General features: G+C 36.9%; 1 protein-coding gene across 4 annotated transcripts in view; it reads left to right on the top strand.

Moving 5' to 3' along the window:
* The window catches only part of LOC134792213 (uncharacterized), a 37455-nt gene extending 27650 nt beyond the window's left edge, over positions 1-9805 (top strand). For 3 of the 4 annotated variants that reach the window (XM_063763462.1, XM_063763461.1, XM_063763460.1), the window contains 4 exons: positions 5556-5785; positions 5890-5993; positions 6278-6390; positions 8263-9805. In XM_063763462.1, coding sequence (XP_063619532.1) covers positions 5558-5785; positions 5890-5993; positions 6278-6390; positions 8263-9140 — 1323 coding nt within the window. In that variant the 5' untranslated portion in view covers positions 5556-5557 and the 3' untranslated portion in view covers positions 9141-9805. The remainder of the gene's footprint in view (positions 1-5555; positions 5786-5889; positions 5994-6277; positions 6391-8262) is intronic. The other variant, XM_063763463.1, reaches the window with a different exon arrangement.
* The last annotated feature ends 9724 nt before the right edge of the window (positions 9806-19529 follow it).

Consider the following 19529-nt stretch of genomic DNA (forward strand, 5'->3'; position numbering starts at 1 on the left):
TAGTCTGTTCGAGAAACGATTCTACAATAGTTATTTATAAATTTATTTTCGTTTTCAATAAAGAAGAATGTTCGAGAAAATTTTGTTGATTAACAATTGCATAACTTATTGAAAAAATAACTTTAAGATAAATTTATACAAGTAGGTAGTACATTGGTTAACATGTTTTAAATATACCATTTTTTTTTTTTTTTAATCAATATTTAATATCTTTAAAATTATATTTAATGTTACGTAATCGTTTTTTCACGCCACGCGCGATTCTCGAAAATGAGGCGCGGAGGGCTGTGTTCAGCGTTGAACAAAAAGTATAAATAATGGAGATACAGTTCTGTAAGTATAGAATGTTTGATTGGAAATATCCTCCTCTTTCATAATATTAATTTTGGTTTCTTAAATATTCATACTTTTTGAGATATTTGGGAAATAAGAAAAATCTACTTTTTTCTCCCTTCTTTTGTTAATAACTTTTGTAATTTTTTGTGTGTTAATACACGCTTCGAATACATTTTTCTAGACATCATTACGAATCTAATGAGGTATCACACGTATTTTTAGGAGTATTATCTCTATTTTTCACCGTTTTCCGTTTCTCGAACAGACTATTTATTCTTCATCTAAATTGAAAATTTTCTTTTTGCAAAAGAAACAAATGAATACTTAAGTAAGTACCACCCGGCCATCTATTTAAATTCGAAGCATAGTAAATACAAGTAATTTATAGAAGCAATTTAATGCAACTTAAAAAAAGCTGAAAGTTTTCCACTAACGATGAGATTTAAAACGTCTTTAATGCTCAGAACTCGACAAAAGCTAGTTCCATTAAGCGCTACAGCTTTTTCAGTTTCCACCTGGTCGTGTACTTGCGCGCTGTTTTTAATTATTTACTTAACAGACATTATCAACGTATTTAGGTAGTAAGGTTTCCGAATGTCGAAAACTGTCGGATAATTCCGAAAGAGACTTTTATTATGATGGAATTAAGGGTGATTTTCATCTGAATTTCGGAATTATCCGACATTCGGTAATACCCGAATACACCTTACCTTAAAAAAAGTTACGACAAAAGTTACATTTATTGGTTTATTAAGTAAGGCAACAGAATGTTTTTTTTTGTTTTATAATAGCTATGTAATAGTTTCGTAATCTTTTCGGTCCGCGTTCGCTCGCTGTTTAGATATTTAGATAATACAGGAAAATCAAGCGAAAACCGTTTAGCAACTTTGAAGGTCCGAACCGCCCGGTACTTAATGTTTCCACTGAAAGAGTGAATTCCTTTAAAATATTTGAAGTAGGTATCAAAATATTCTTAAACTTGATAAAACTGACTGCAAATTAACATTAATTCTATGGGCTTGAGGTTTAGTTGGCATACGTAATTATTTGTGTTGTATGAATATAATATTCTGTTAGTTATTTGAATAACAAAATTTAATATTTTCCAATAATATAATATTTTGATGGACTGCGCAATGTAACATGCATAATCTTCATTGATGCGGTTTGCACGCTCGCTTGCACGTTATCACAGTATTATTGCGGATGTGGATATATCGATGATTGGTTATGTTGCCAGGTTAATGCAGCTGCGCATTCTCAAACAATAACAAGTTATTTATGTGCGGACAAATTATCGTGAGCGTCAGGATGGCGGGTGGACCTCAGCGAATTTGAACGAAATATTTATAAACACATTGTACCTTCGGTGTACTTTAGTGTACTTTTAATAGGATTCAGTGTACTTCTCCCGGAAACGAGATATTTAACAAAGAAGGTCCACTCGCCATTCTGACGTCAGGATGGCAGGTGGACCTGTGAAATCTTGGATTATACCGCACTCGAAGTATGTAGTTATAGTGTACTTGCGTAAACTATGAATAGAAATCAGTGTACTTCTTCCGGAAACGAGACATTTAACGAAAAAGGTCCACCCGCCATTCTGACGTCAGGATGGCGGGTGTACCTGTGAAATCTTGGATTATACCGCACTCCAAGTATGTAGTTATAGTGTACTTTCAGTGTACTTGCGTAAACTATAAATAGAAATCGGTATACTTCTTCCGGAAACCATAGAGCCATAGAGTAACTTATACATAGCCAGGCCTTAAACAGTTTTTTGACAAGTTTTCACTATGATATTGATGCACCAAGGTGGTTTGTTTACAGGTGGCCTACCGCGAAATGCGAAAATCTAAATTTCTTTATCTGCCTCTCTATCGATCGAATAAGCAAGAGTGATAGAGAGGCAGAAACCGAACTTTCGATTGTCGTGTTTTACGGTAGGCCATGTGATTGACCTAGTGACGCATGATGTGTCATTATGTTGTCAATGAGGTTTGTTTACTGTATGTGCTAGTGGTGCAACGTACGCAGAGCTTTGCCTAATACTCCCTATTGTTTTAACTCTTCTACAGCCCTAAAACTTCATTAGGAAAAGATTCAAATATCGACATATTTTACTTTCAGATATTTGGGAACAAGGAAGTGAACATTAATATAATAAACAGAAATTATTTACAAATAATATTTTATTTAACCACAGAATATTTATAGTAGAGTCGGTGCCCTACATGTTTCCGCTTTTCTATTCTTGATAGTATGGCGACCTTTTTCGTTAAATATCTCGTTTCTGGAAGAAGTACACTGTTTTCTATTCATAGTTTACGCGAGTACACTGAAAGTACACTATAACTACATACTTGGAGTGCGGTATAATCCAAGATTTCACAGGTACACCCGCCATCCTGACGTCAGAATGGCGGGTGGACCTTTTTTGTTAAATATCTCGTTTCCGGGAGAAGTACACTGAATTCTATTAAAAGTACACTAAAGTACACCAAAGGTACTTACAATATGTTTATAAATATTACGTTCAAATTCGCTGAGGTCCACCCGCCATCCTGACGCTCACAAATTATTTCGTCCGCAAACATTTCCAATAAAGCTATTATATCCATCCATCAATATTTAAGAGGTATGTTCTTGTCGGTGGAGTAGGCCCAGGGTCAAATATTTCAGCCAAAAAAAAAGATAGAGTTTCTGTCGCGTCGTACGAAGGAGTTAAAAGGCTGGCCCAGCAAAAAGCTATTATATAAACCAACATTATTTCATAGGCACCAAAATCTCCGGCGAATTGTATTTTATACGTTACGGGTAATAAAGAGTTTTCATGACCCTATAAAAACTATCTTGCCAGATTTTATCTCAATAAAAATAGCCGGTTCTTGGTGTCCCTTTGAGTGAAACACTAATAAAAAGGCTACTGCGCGTTTTTACAATCTTGAGTGGAGTTTCGCAGTGATAACGTCAATCAATGGAGACGAAAATGTATGACCCCTTAATGGTTTATTTTCTTTAATATCTACTTCTAATTTATATACACGATTACGAGTATATAAGTAATTTCACGTTCTCCCATTCTCCCCTTAATCATGAGTTAAGTAATTGCGCTTTGCGAAATGATTGCGTTATTCGGTGATGGGTACCAAATGTCGGGTTAGAATAGCTGAATCAAGTTCTGAACAAACTTTGCTATCGACTGTCATAAATCACTCGAATAGTCGCTGGCTTCGAAACGTACCTGCTTGTCCGCTGCGAATTTATTACAGTTTCTGATTATACGTACACTCGACAAAGATTTATTTGTATGATAATCGTTATCTAAGAATGCATTAATAATACACACTATCGTTTTCGGTTTATTCTTGCAATTCCAGGATTTAAAGAAGTATCGATATTTATTGTTATTTAACCCTTAAATTGGCAAGAGTAAAAATTTGTCTAAACAAGTAATATAGTAGCATACCTTTATTTAATACCGTCTGAGGGTCTACAGAAAAATGTTTAAAAAAATCCAGTATTATCGGTTTTTCAGAAAATCTATGTACATCACCATGCACGTTGCCAATTTTATAACAAGAAAAGTAACATTGTTCTATGTACACGCTGGTTACCGCTGCCAAGAAGCCAGTAAAATATTATATAAAAATTAACATAAATTATTATGAAAAAACGTAATTTAGTGTGAAATTATTAAAAGCAATTTAGTTTTTTTGTTTCTCCGACAATGAAACAAAGGAGCATATTGCATTTACGCAATAAAATTTCGTCTATCCCTCCTTACAGTATCTGTAGTGTAAATTTTTCGGTCCACTCTCAGGAAAATGCCCCAAGTTGTTAAACCAAAGACTGTCTGTAACTCTGTAGGACGCTATTTCAGAGCCTTTTGTATTTTTTTTTCTTATGGCACAGTTTCTCAACTTTCATTTCATCGGTTACCAATCTTCGTCGCTTTACAATGTCCTTCGAATAGCTCAATCCGGAAGTTCTAAAAGTAACCTAAAGCTGTATCTAATTCTGTTTTTTTTTTCAGGCTGGTACATTTCACGTGTTTATATGAAGCTCTTGTTACCCTAGTATGTAGTTAATGGCGATGAGTGTTCAAGTGTAGTGTAGGCAAAGCATCATAAATAACTGTAGATGGAGATTATAGAACTCTAATACGCTCGAAAGAGAATCAACGTGCTTTCGGAATTAAATCGTGCTTGATTATATTTATCGACCTCATCCTCGTCCGACAAGCTGTCTAGCAAATTTAATCGCTCCAAAGAAGAATTTCAAGAAGGTGGATCAGAGCTATCGTCAGAATAGTATTGTTTGAATGCGCGTTGGTTCCTCATCGGAATCTGATTCATAATCAGAACATAATTTTTTTACGTGAATTAAAACTAAAATCTTATGCGATCTAGATAGTGTTGAGTACTACAGACAAAGAAAGGAAACCATTCTGTTTAAAAATATTTTAAATAAACAAGGACACGCAAAATCGTTAGATTCAAAACAAAAGTTAAGTACAGATAGGTTGGCAACGTACACGGTGGTTACCGTAGTTGAATGTAACTACATCTTTACAAACTTGTCAACGGTAACCGTGGTGTACATTCCACTTTACCAGTGATTATCTTTATTATTATGCCTTATGCACACAAAATTACCAATTGTTCATATACTTTACCATTTTCTTATAAAACACAAAACATAATAATCATAACTTGCATACAGAAAAGTTGTTAAAATTTAATAAAACTTATTAGAGGTACTGGCGAGTGTCGCCGCTTCGAACAGATTTTTTGATAGCGACGTTAATTTGAATTTTTTGCCATATCACATATTTAATTACTATCGATAATATAATTATTAAGTAGTTTCTGATAATAAAAGCTTAGGAAATTAGATATGTTTACGACATGAATTTTTACTAACTAACGTACACTGTGATGCACAATGCCAATTTAAGGGTTAAAGCAATTAATTTTCTACAAACTCAGAAAAGTCTCAGCCACGTAGCGCTATTTTTAATACTTCTTTTTTGTGGCATGATATTGATAACATTTGATAAATTAGCTTTTAATTCAAAGACTCTACAGCTTTTTGCAATTTGTCAAACGCGTAAAATTGACTATTTGGTGGAATGCCCCCTTTTAACGGCAGGACCAATAAAGTCAAGTAAGATACTCGTACGTACTTTATTTAAATTATTTTTTTTCTTTGTCCAGGCATGATGCGGCGCGGCTCAATGGCCATCCTCGGCGGCGGGGAACCGCTGATAGTGGTGGAAGAGAGCGGCGCGGAAGAAGAGGCCTCCTACCGAAGCCCGGTGGCCACGCGCGGCCTGTCCATCGACCAAGAGTCCCCGCCCGACCCGTACCATCTGTCGCCATGGCGCGACACCCGCAAGCACTCCCTGCCCACGCCTTCCTGCACAACTGGCCCTACTGCTAGTCAGGTTAGTTCAATTAAACAGTAATGAAACCTCTACACGGCTTCACTGTTACCTCGTGTCTCAAAAGTATCTTATCTCTATATTCTAAACCAAATTTTTTACTGCAGGTCCGCCGTCTATCAGAGCGAGGAGAAGGCGCCGCTCGCGAAGCGCGCGAAGCTGCCTTCCTAGCGACGCTAAGCCAGGTCCAACCACAACCTGGTGGTCGAAGGTAAGGAACAACTTGCCGATAGTTAGATTTCCACTCAAAAGTGGACGGACGACTTACTCATTAGTTCGGCACTTAAACTTGCACATAGTATGTAGTAGTAATGAGTTAGATACATGCAATAAAGAAGTCGATAAATCTCCAAATGCAGGATGCAGAAAATGATAGCGGCATAACGTAACTAAAATACAAAAATAGTATTCATTCATTTTCTGTCTAATTTTCTATATTCTATTGCGTTACTTAACTGTTTTCTAACAATATCTTTGCGTTGCCTGCCGTTTCAGACATTCCGTTGTGACAATATCACGCGTGCCACAAGCGCTGTTCGGGCGAGGTCGCCGTGAGTCCATCGCCGCCTTCCCCGCGCTGGGCCGCCGCCGGGACTCGGTTAAGAAATGTTAGTATCGCGAAATTTGACACTTTGAACTCTATTTTTCAAAGACGCGCGTAAATTTCAAAGAAATTTGATACTTCTATACGAGTACGGTGGTTCCATTAAAAATGGAATTAGCACTCACAGTCGGCTCCGTTTGGCTTTTGGCAACCAGTGGACTCTGCCAATTAAGTACCTATTAAATGTAACTATGTAAATGTGACGTTCTACGGGAAAAGGTACCTTATGAGGGTTTCTAGTTTCGGAGATATTAAATGTTTTGTAAAGAGGTGAAAAAATGCTAATTTTTTTTTTATTGTGTGATCTGAAACCTTAATGCGTAACGTTTGTTTACCTGTTTTTATTTTTGTTATAAGTTAGTTATAAGCCTAGTAATGTCGTCTCAGAGTTTAGTAGAAAAGGTACCTTATGGAAAAAAGATTGAAAATTCCCAAAAAAACTAGTCAATACGGGAAAAGAAGTTTGGTAGAGAACTGTATTAGCATTCTGCAAAACTAATTTGATAATTTCAGTTCTGGTTGGGGCGCCTCGCAAATATTATAACCGTACATTGACCGACATCACAAATCCAAGTAGACTGCTATTATACCAAAGTTACTCTCGTCAAGTCTTTCTTAACTAGAATGATCTTCATTTGGTTTGGTCGCATGCAGTAAATCAGCCATTGGTTTGCTGAAAAATGCCAATACCCGACGCATTACCTTATGTAATATCTGAGGTCATTGAACCTCAATGCCGCTCATCTTCAATAGCAACCGAAATATATTATTGATAAGAAATAGACGATTTATACCATTACCAAAATATTATTAGTTTATCCTAACTGTTCCATCATCATGCCTCATCATGTAACTTGACCACAAGGTACCTTTTCATTACATACAAATTATTGGTCTTTTTTAAGATTATTATGACGAAGAACTAATTAAATTTGGGGCAGTTTAATGTAAATTAATATTTTCTATTCATAAAAGATAAACTGTAATATGATTGATATTTTGTAGTGATGTATTATTAGATTTATTTCCATAAGGTACCTTTTCGTAAATGTATGGAGCAAATACTGTTATTGTTATGTAAGTTTAAAGTGGCATAAGGGGTTAAATATAGTATTTAGTTGGGGTTTTAGGATTTATTTCATTTGAATGACAGAATTTCTTTCATATGTGCTCAGAAAAATTGATTGTGTGTCACATTAAAAGTAAAAATATTCAATTTTGTGATTTTATATGAAAAAGTCAGAAAATACATTTTCACCTCTAAATCGGTATTGTTTTTTGCTTAAACTGCCTGTCAGTGTCGTTTTCTAATAGATAAAATTGAAATCTTGCGAGCTCATTGCAATCACTCGTGAAAAAGAAATAAAACTTTATTTTCAAGAGATTGGTTAGTATACACATAAATCAGTCGATATCAAAAGTTTCTATTTGCATTACAGAACAAGTCGCAATATTTTTTTAATCTCAGATATATAAGGTATTATTATTTGTAGTCAACTATGTAACTTACTTCAGGAACATAGTTTTTTAGGCGGCTAAACTTAAAACTTCTCTATCGTAAAGTTGCTCATTTCACAACATTATTTTCAAAAAATCATATCTCTGTAACTACGCAACCTAGAAGGTTGATCTTTTATGTTATCGATAGCTTATTTATTGTAGATTACTGGGGTATGCATAACTCCATACCCGCCATAAGGTACCTTTGACCGTGGGACGTCACAAATAGGAAGCTTCATATTCCTTTGATTTTAAGGTGCTCCTACTTCACCACATACACCTTTCCTGTAATTATTTTTCAATAATATATAGGATGTTCGTACTTATTATTATTTTCAAATCACTGTTCAGAGACTAATCACTAGGCCTGTTCTAGGTCCACCAGCAACCGAAACATTAGGCAGCACCCATAATTTACAACTCGACATCATGGATGACATCGTACAAGCCCGGAAAGTACGCATGCGGCTTTGGAATACCTCTAGTGAACGCGTCTGTGAGGTGCAGCCACTGGACGAACGCTCACCGATGAGTGGGTCCGTGCGGTACACGAACCGTGGCCGACGCCACTCTGACTTTGTCGGGTCGCCATTGCCGCCTATTCCTGCTCGCCGCCGTGCCTCCGAGATGCCACCCCCCATTCCGCCGCGAAGCGGCGCTGGCGTTGTCTGCACTGACACAGATCTCCATCACATGCTCAATGCGCTCACATCTTCTTCCACTGAAATAGACCTCTGTGGCAAGCCCGAGCGAACACGACGATTAGCCGACACGCGCTCTAGCAGCTTCGACGCGTCCACTTTACGAGACAAACCCCCGGGATCAGGCACTACTTGGTTCACACGACGCCATCAAACCTTGGCGACAAAGAAAAAAGTAAACGAACCACAGAAAAAATCCAAAGTCACTTTTGCACCAGACGCTAAACAAGCCCCGGGCGATATAGCGGCGGTCGTGTGGGATCAGCCATCTGGTTCAATCGTAGATGCTAGCGCCCTCGGAAGTGCAATCGAAGTGTTTCTCAGGAAGGGTGGAGCAGGAGACCCTGGAGTTTCGGGTACTACGGCCAACACTTTGAAAGAAACAGGAAAAAGTACTGGCGCACGGCCCAAAGTGCCGGAGCCGCCAGGAGTATCTCGGTCGTCGGGCCGTCCCGGCGACGAGCGCTGGTGTCCCACCAGGCCCGAAGACGATGAAGGAGCGCAGGGATGCGATGCAACCCTATGCTCATCATTAAAAGACCTTTTCGTGTAGACGCACCCAGTGCGGATTACCCTTGTAAATTATTACTTAGCCGTTACTGATTGATTTCTTAAGAGGAGAGTGAGATGTGCGAGAGGGTCCATGGTCTGCGGTCCGCCGCGACTCGTTCCACGTCCCTTTCTCGCGTTCGATGTACCTTTTGTACTTTATGAATCTTCAATGTGATAGTCTGTGCGCTGAGCCTTGCGCCGGTCGTCCTCGCTGTCTCATTTCTAAGGGTGAATGCATACATATTGACCTGTATTACCGTCGGTGGTTAAAAAAATCCTTACATGCATTCGCACAAAATTGGACCGTTTCATACCTGCGACCGACGCCCCGCTTCGCGCGCAATTATTTTTAGAGTGAATTCTATTTTCATTGTACATTTTAAATATTAGCAAGCAAAATATTGACTTATTGTTAGATAGAGAAATATATTTGTGATGAGAGGGCGCGCGTTTTCCGCCGCCTCAGCGGTCTCCCGCCGCGCGCCCCACCCCGCTCCCCGCCCCGTGTCGTTCGACAATCTGTGTCTTGTAATCCACTGTAACATTAAACAATTCAACTTAATCATATAGCAGACAAAATTATGGAGTTTTCGGGAGAAATGTACGCTTAATAGAAGAAAGCGGCTGACTGTCGGTCGCTTCTTATCAATAAAAGTTTTTATCGATGTTATAAGTTATTTTATTTTCCTTAAAAAAATATTCGAAGTTAATAAGCGACGTTGTTCACCAAATTAAGAACTCTAAATTGGGGAAGTTACGGTCAGTTAATTTGATGTAGGCTCTTGGGCAAAGTTGTAAAGCCTCAGAGCAATCTACAGCCCTTAGCGACGACATCTGAGATCGCCCGGGGGACAAAGGCGAAGTTGGTAGACGCCAGACAATTAGTTAACTTTTACGCAGAAACTTCTCAAATTACAAGGACAGCTGCAGGTGTCACTTCTGCCCATAAAGTTTTTTTACCTACGCGAAAATCTATACGAGTAGTCGTACAGTCGCCATCAGATATATCGGAGCGTCCAAGATGCTCACAAATATCTGAACACGCCTCTATTAGAGTGTGTGTTCAGATATTTTTGAGCACCTCGTCCGCTCCGATATACTGATGGCGACTGTACGAGCAGGTACATACATAGTTTACATGACATGATTATTAAGTAGGTATATGGATGTCACGATGTCAGTAAGCTCGCTATTCCTAATCATAACAATCATAACCACACTCAGATATAGGTATTTATTTTTCACATCACCTATTCGAAAAAGGGCTTTTTCTTCCCCGCTAGGAGGGATCAAAGTGGCACTTTTCTTCCCTGCTAGGAGGGATGAAAGTTGTACTTTTCTGTTCTAGGACACGATTTTTTCTTTCTTGCATACTATTTTTTTTTGGTCAAATAATACATATTAGACTGGTTTTATTTTTCATAAAATCGATTTCGACTGGCAAATCATATTACTTTTTGGCAACCGGGCTTTTTAACCTAATTAGACCCCGCTGAATCCGAATTTGCCGGTTGCTTAATCGAAATCTTGACCGGAAGTGAGATATTTGACATTAAAGGTCCCTTTTTTTAGTTTTTCGTAAATAACTCTTAAACGGTGGCGCATAGCAAAAAATGTTCTATTAGATAAGTAATCTGCATAAAATTGCCTACAAGAAAGATTTAGTACAATTTTTCGCTAGGATCAATATTCAAAGAGATATTAACGCGGGAAATTTAATTATAATCACTTCTAAGGTCCCTTTTTTTAGTTTTTCGTAAATAACTCATAAACGGTGGCCAATATCAAAAAATGTTGTTAAACGATAATAATCTACACAAAATTTTTAACAAAAAAGATTCAGTACACTTTTCGCAGGGATAATATTTAAAAAGATAATAAAGAGGGAAAGTTCTAGTATAATAAATTCTAAGTTTCCCTGTTTTTATTTATTCGTTAATAATTTGAAAAGTGTGACTCATAGCAAAAAATATCTTATACATAAATAATAAAAATAAAATTTCCTACGAGAAACATGTAGAACACTTTTCGCTAGGATCAATATTTAAAAAGACAGAGCAGCGGGTAAGTTATAAATAATCAATTTTAAAGTCCCTTTTTAGTTTTTTGTAAATAACTCGTAAACGGTGTCCCATAGCAAAATAGGTTTTTAAGAATAAATTATCTACATAAAATTTCCTCCAAAAAATATCTCGAATACTTTTCTCTAGGATCAATATTTAAAGCGACATTAAAGGAAGAAAGTTGATTACAATCAGTTCACAGGTCACTTTTTTTTAGTTTTTCGTAAATAACTCGTAAACGGTGGCCCGTTGCAAAACAATATTATACATAAACATTAAACATAAAATTGTCCACAAAAAAGGTTCTGTACACTTTTTCGTTACGATCAATATTTAAAGAGGCATTAAAGGGGGTAAGTTAATTGTAATCAATTTCCAGGTCCCTATTTTTAGGTTTTCGTAAATGACTAATACATTGTTAAAAATTGGGTAATGTACAGTCGCCATCAGATATATCGGAGCGGCCAAGGTGTTCATAATATCTGAACACGCGCCCTAACGCCTTGACAACAGAGGCGTGTTCAGATATTTGTGAGCACCTTGGCCGTTCTGATATATCTGATGGCGACTGTACATTACCCAATTTTTAACAATGTATTAGTCATTTACGAAAACCTAAACCCCCCCCCCCCCTTTATCTCCGAAACTACTGGGTCTACAATTTTGAAAAAAAAAAACATACAAAATAGTTCTTTACCTATAGATGATAGGAAAACCTATTAGAAATATGCAGTCAAGCGTGAGTCGGACCAATTTCTTAGTTTTTGAACCGACCCCTACAGGATTTTTAAAGGCAATTCACTCGCGTTTCACATATAAAAAATACATTGTTAAAAATTGGGTAATGTACAGTCGCCATCAGATATATCAGAACGGCCAAGGTGCTCACAAATATCTGAACACGCCTCTATTGTCAAGGCGTTAGGGCGCGTGTTCAGATATTATGAACACCTTGGCCGCTCCGATATATCTGATGGCGACTGTACATTACCCAATTTTTAACAATGTATTAGTCATTTACGAAAACCTAAAAATAGGGACCTGGAAATTGATTACAATTAACTTACCCCCTTTAATACCTCTTTAAATATTGATCGTAACGAAAAAGTGTACAGAACCTTTTTTGTGGACAATTTTATGTTTAATGTTTATGTATAATATTGTTTTGCAACGGGCCACCGTTTACGAGTTATTTACGAAAAACTAAAAAAAAGTGACCTGTGAACTGATTGTAATCAACTTTCTTCCTTTAATGTCGCTTTAAATATTGATCCTAGAGAAAAGTATTCGAGATATTTTTTGGAGGAAATTTTATGTAGATAATTTATTCTTAAAAACCTATTTTGCTATGGGACACCGTTTACGAGTTATTTACAAAAAACTAAAAAGGGACTTTAAAATTGATTATTTATAACTTACCCGCTGCTCTGTCTTTTTAAATATTGATCCTAGCGAAAAGTGTTCTACATGTTTCTCGTAGGAAATTTTATTTTTATTATTTATGTATAAGATATTTTTTGCTATGAGTCACACTTTTCAAATTATTAACGAATAAATAAAAACAAGGAAACTTAGAATTTATTATACTAGAACTTTCCCTCTTTATTATCTTTTTAAATATTCATCTCTGCGAAAAGTGTACTGAATCTTTTTTGTTCAAAATTTTGAGTAGATTATTATCGTTTAACAACATTTTTTGATATTGGCCACCGTTTATGAGTTATTTACGAAAAACTAAAAAAAGGGACCTTAGAAGTGATTATAATTAAATTTCCCGCGTTAATATCTCTTTGAATATTGATCATAGCGAAAAATTGTACTGAATCTTTCTTGTAGGCAATTTCATGCAGATTACTTATGTAAATAGAACATTTTTTGCTATGCGCTACCGTTTAAGAGTTATTTACGAAAAACTAAAAAAAGGGACTTTTAATGTCAAATATCTCACTTCCGGTCAAGATTTCGATTAATCAACCGGCAAATTCGGATTCAGCGGGGTCTAATTAGGTTAAAAAACCCGGTTTCCAAAAAGTAATATGATTTGCCAGTCGAATCAAGAAGGAGAGCGATTTTGAATTTTTATGTCTAGTCTATATTTTGGAACATAACAATTTCCTCATAGTTGATGTGAAAAGCAGTATGTGTCACACGGTATCAAAATTATTTCGTCTTGGGCGTTAACACTTGAATCCCTCATTACGCTCAGGATTTTACTTTAGAATCCATCGCTTCATTCAGGATTCAATGTACGCCCTTGACGGAAATATATCATTTTGATCCCTTGTAACACAAACTACTATTGAACTGAGAACATGATCAGATGCCAGGTCGGGAAAATGATAGCTGAAAACTGTGGTAAGTAACGGTGATCTGTTGAGAACGTGGTGAGTTGCAAATATCGTACGTGCGTGCGTGCATGAAGCGCTATTCGCATTGGTGTAAGCTTTTTCTAATTGATCTTATTTCAAAAACATTACAACTGGTTATTATTTACTTAAACGGGACTTAATCGCGTATAATAATGGTCTTCAAGAGGGAAGTGATACATTACAACAACCGCAACCGGTGTCCATATGTTGCGTGCTCGTTTTTGACATAATTCTAAGCTTGATTGCCATGCACAATCGATATAATTAGTATCTACAATCTACATCGTCATTAGCCACCATACTAAGGAGGTATTCTGAGAAGGTAGTTTACAGCCTACATCGACTGCGATGGCTGTATAAAGCACTGGCCGATCGGCATTTCTTGCCGCATCGATCACAGATCACAGGTCCTGGGGTGTTCCAGCAGCTCTGTAAAGTCCTTTCTGCTTCAGTTGATTCAACTAGAGCTCGTCGTGCTTTGGCATCCCTTCCTGCAGGTCGCCACTCCGGTCTCATCTTCGTATCTTCGTAGTAGGTACCTACAAGGTATTAAATGTAACTGACAAATAAAAACCATTAAACGACGATAACGTGCCCCAAAAGTTCCAAAACTGAACAAATTGCGTAAAGTGCAAACATTGTCGAGCGATAATGTCAGGCGACTCAGGTCAGGCGTAGGTATCTCGCCCATAAATCTCACTTCAGTCAAACATGACATTACAGTGTAGAAGGCGTTTAATGAGTTGATATTAAAAATACTTGTGCTCTTCCAACGATCCTTACACTTGGCTGGCGTCGTAATAAAAGTATCCAGCCCTTCTGTACTAGGACAGCTGCGCAATGAGTTTGTCTTAAAAATATTTAAACAAGCAATTCTGTTGTCATCTGATCCGTTCTATGTCAGTAAGCATATTTTAGTGTACAACCCGGCGCGGCGGCCTAGACAAGGTGACAATAGATTGCGCTTCGCTATCGAATCGCTTTGTGCCTCTCTATCACTCTTCCATATTAGTGTGACAGTGATAGTTGCGTTTCGTTCGCTACGGAGCGTTAGCGATTGGTATGTTGTCTACGGGACCCGGTATACAAAATTCCATGTATTGATTCATACTAAGTAAACTACTTTGCTTTGTGTATTTACATTAATTTATTTACACATCTTCAGTCAATGTGTACGGGGACAAAATTAGTTTAGAAAATTGATTCGTAATTGTATACTAATGGATAAAAAAACAGATATAGATAAAGAACAATAAATAATTAATACTACTTTTGTAATAGTTCATTAGTTCTAGTTATGTTCTAACGGTTTAAAACTGCGTAACCAATGTTATTAAATCCGGTACCTACCTACCTATTAATTCCAAGAGCAAATCCGCGAATTTACGATTAGGTACGTATGATCATAAATTACATATAAGTAGAGTTAGACCAAGAAAAGTCTGCAGCGATTTTGATAGCCCATGCAGTGCAAATGTTATTTACACGTCATAATTTCATAGAAGTTTGACGTTTAAAATGACACTTGCACTGTGTGGGTTATCAAAATCGCTGCAGACTTTTCTCGGTCTTACTCTATAAATCTTCGGTTCATATTTACTTTTACTCTAAGTGTTATGTAAAAAGCTATAACAAACGTACAGAGTACAGACAGAAACGACTACCTAGTAATAATTAAATTTTTCCTTTCCCCGAGCGAAGTGCCTGGGGCGATATCAATTCCATATTTCAAGCGAAATATTAGTTAGGCAAAGTGCAAACAGAAGCCTGATATTAGAACGGGTTTCAGTTAGTTCAGTTTAATGAGCAACTTTTGCAATATTGCTTCATTCATACTTTTAACTTGGTCGGTTCTTATTTTAGCGATGTCGAGTTTCCAGTAGATTTCGATATGATAAGGCATAAATTTACATGATATTATAATGAGTGGGTATGACTGGCGCTTGTCTCTTACTTCGCTGTGTCAGAGTGGTGGTACTGCATGGTATGTATATTGTATTATGTCATTGCATGCGAAAAGTATGATCAGAACTCCTGGTGATACAATGTGTTAAAGGCAATGGACCTGCTTTATCTAATAATTACGATTATGGTGAGTCCTAATCGTCCATATACTATGTTACATCTACGATGATCAGAGGGCGGAATTGCTCATGGCAAAAATCAAACGTCAATAGAGTTGCAACGTTGAATTTTATCGACTATCGAATAAACTGAAATTATATTTACCTAGCGTATCTTTATTTATTTATTAACAAAACTAAACCTCAAATCCATAAGCAAACAATAATAGACTTCATATGAACATTACGGAATAACATTTAAATAAAAGACATAAAACGATAATTTTAAAAACTACTTAACTTAGTACTGCATTATTAAAACTAGCTAGTCAACTAGCTAATCAAAGAGGTTAATATTAAAGTCAGAAATGTAAAAGGTGACTGAACTTATCGATAGTTCAAAAAGTCGATAAAATTCAACGTTCCAACTCGATTGACGTTTGATTTTTGCCATGAGCAATTCCACCCTCTGACGATGATCATACGAAGAGCAGACTAACTAATAAATTGTAGGTAGTATTTGCGAAAGGAATTCCACAGTGTGCGAACATTTAGGCTCCAGGGTGTGATTATAACAACCCTGCCGTCGGCGAGCGGTGTGGTTGGAGATTACGACAAATTGTTCTTCTCAACCCAAATCATTATAGTTACAAGCGGTAAGTGGAAAATATCAAGGAAATGCTTTGGGTAGTCCGGCAAGGTGCAATCACCTGGCGCCTATACGCACAGTCGTAACATTTGCCGGTTTATTGTCCAAACATTAAAACCGCTACAAACAACAGTTTAATTTAAGAATGTCGGTCGAGTTGAAGAAACTCGCAGTGTGTGTTATAAAACAAACGTGGGAACACTAAAACGTCTTCCTATTATCTATTCTAGTGCCCATAACGAGGAGTAGAAATTCCTTGATGCATTTAACATTTTCAAAAAAAATATCGCCATAGTGCATTCGACTACTCTATAAGAAAAAGGGTTGGAAATGGAAACCTAGTTATAATTTTATAGAAGTTCAACAAAACCACAATTATCAACTTTCGTTATAAGTATGTAGGTTCTGTACGATATACCTATTTGTACACATTTTTTAGTTCGTATTTATTCAAACAAATGCGCTAAACATGAATACGTTTTACATTAAATATATCACAAAAGGGCGTTTGGGCAAATATTTATTAAATCTCATAAATGAATATCAGCACATACTTAATTTTATTAATTTTAGGCAAAGGTAAAACAACACAGTTAACGACTCGTTAAATTTGCCTGGCTCGTTTCAAAAGGATATTCACTCTACCTGTTGCGCTGACATAATACTTTTTGTTACTACGTCAAAGGAAACAGATGCAACACGGATATTCGGCAACGTCATGAACAAAAATACCTCTATTTCACGTGAATACATAAGGACCCTTTTAGGCTCGCTCCGACAAACGCAATCCCATGCTTCTACTATAGATTGCCAATCGCACTTATTTGTGTTTGCTAGCGAGGAACAGAAGCCTATGGAGGAATCTGCTCATCAACAGAAGGACATGATGTGATGATGTCACGATCCTCAGGATTGAGAGAACGACTAAAGAAGAAACCGGGGCAGTTCTTAAAGTTTGCTTAAACTCATTGCCTTCGAGAGCTTTTATTTGAACAGGCAACTTGTTATAGATCACAATACTCATATTAAAAGCATTTTTTTTATAAATGCTGGTCATACATCGTGGCTGATCGGGGAGATTTTTATATTGTGGTCTTGGATTAGCACAATTATGATACTGACTGATACTGACAACATATGTACCTATTAACAGTATAAGTGCCTTGGCTGGAGCTGTAAACTTATACATAGTGTTTACCTGAATAAAGAATAAAGAATAAAACAAGTCTGAACGCTTTACAAAATAATTTGGAGATCGCTTAACAAAAGTACAAATTTTTAATATATATATGCATGCCAAAGGCAAGATGTTGAACTGTTTAAACAAAGGTCTACAACTGCTACCTACAGGAGCATTTGCAATTACACGTATACATTTTTTTGAAGCTTGAATGCCCTTTCAACATCCACAGAGTTACCCCATAGGATGAGGCCGTAGTTGAGAATAGATGCTACATGACCATGGTAAGCCACAAGTGCAGCTTCACGAGATACAGAATCGCGTAACTTTCTTAAGGCAAATACTAAACGATCGAGCCTTGAACATACGATTACGATTGTACGATGAATGTACGATTTAGGTACCAACTTATCATGGACGGACGCTTGTACCTTACCTAGCCTAGACGTTAGCCGATCTTTAGACGCGCGTTAGCATAACGTGTGTTTATAAGTAAACGAATATTCGTGTAGTTATCTGTGATAATTATTCATGTAATTATAATTTGATGCTTGAAACATGCTGTTAATTACGCTACCTGCGATGGGAAACGGGCTGTGCCTGCGAGTTAATGCGTATTGGCGGCACATGCCAAACACCACAAACAAGCGACGAACACTATTAATTAGCAACACATATACAACAGGCGATAGCAACATATTAAAACATACTTTTCAGCGGGTCTATCTCGAATAAATTTTGTTTTACTTCGCGGATAACTGATGTCTAAAATATTTTCATATGTGTTCACAACGCGAAAGTTAAAAATGTTATATAGACCATGGGTAGATTTTATCTCTTTTGTATATGTCTTACCAACAGCTTTCTGAAAGTATTATCCGATAGAATACGATTGTTGAATATGGAGACACCTGGGAGCTGGGTGCGTAGACAAGATGCCAATCGTTAACGCTCCGTAGCGAACGAAACGCAACTGTCTGTGTCGCACTAATATGGAAGAGTGATAGAGAGAAATAACTACAGTAACACTACGGAGCGTGAACGATTGGCATCTTATCTCGTCTACGCACCCTGGTGGTTTTGACACTTTTGACTGGGCGACCTGTAGGTAATTGAAATTGAAATTGAAATCGTTTATTGCATATCACATAGCAGGTACAGGTGTTCTTAAATATAAGCAGTTCATGTGACGCCCTGTTAGGGCACAGCAACATGGTTCCACATAGGACAAGATACTAATATAATCTAAAATTGTACATATTATTTACATGGTATGTTGTTTAGTTCCTTTTTAGTTGTAGGTTAATTAGTAAATAAATAAATACTAACACTATTTATTAATTAGGTACTTAGCTTAGATAAAGTAACAAAATCTATGGATTGTAAAGATTTTAAATAAATGATTATTTAATTTTAATTTAATTAATTGTATTTTAAATTTAATTTGTATTTTTATTTACGGATCGGTGGGCTAAACTGGCTACTGAATGGACACCGCAGACTGGCCGGAGCAGAGGCAGACCAAAAAAGAAATGGCGGGATAACCTCGACGCTTTTCGCAACGACTGGCGGGAGCTTGCACCAAACCGTGATGGGTGGCGGAAGAAAGGGGAGGCCTTTGCCCAGCAGTGGGACACAACATAGGCTATTAAAAAATATACAATTGCCAGCTGTGTCGACGCTGATAATACACGATTAATTTTTGTAGCGTAAAAGTAACATTACAACTCTATATAAAGGAAGAAAAATGTTTAAGCCAGCATTTCAGATTACCGCCTTCGCTGAAAAGTGTTATTAACGTCGCTTAACTTATCAACCTCCGGGATTACCTGAATTTCAGATAGAGAGCCTTTAATTTAAACTCCGTTGTAAGGAGGATTAATTACGGAGTGTGAAATAGGACGTACAAGATTGTAGCTTTACCTAAATGTAATTAACCAGCTATTAACTTGTAGGTACTCGTAGTTGTATGTAGGGGTATGTGTAAGGTAAACGTACTGGTGCTCGATGCGGTCCCAGTACATGTCATCTTGAAACTTAAGTCATTGTCAATAGAGCTGACAGCA

Source organism: Cydia splendana, chromosome 7 (genome assembly GCF_910591565.1).
Source record: "Cydia splendana chromosome 7, ilCydSple1.2, whole genome shotgun sequence".
NCBI classification, from domain to species: Eukaryota; Metazoa; Arthropoda; class Insecta; order Lepidoptera; family Tortricidae; genus Cydia; species Cydia splendana.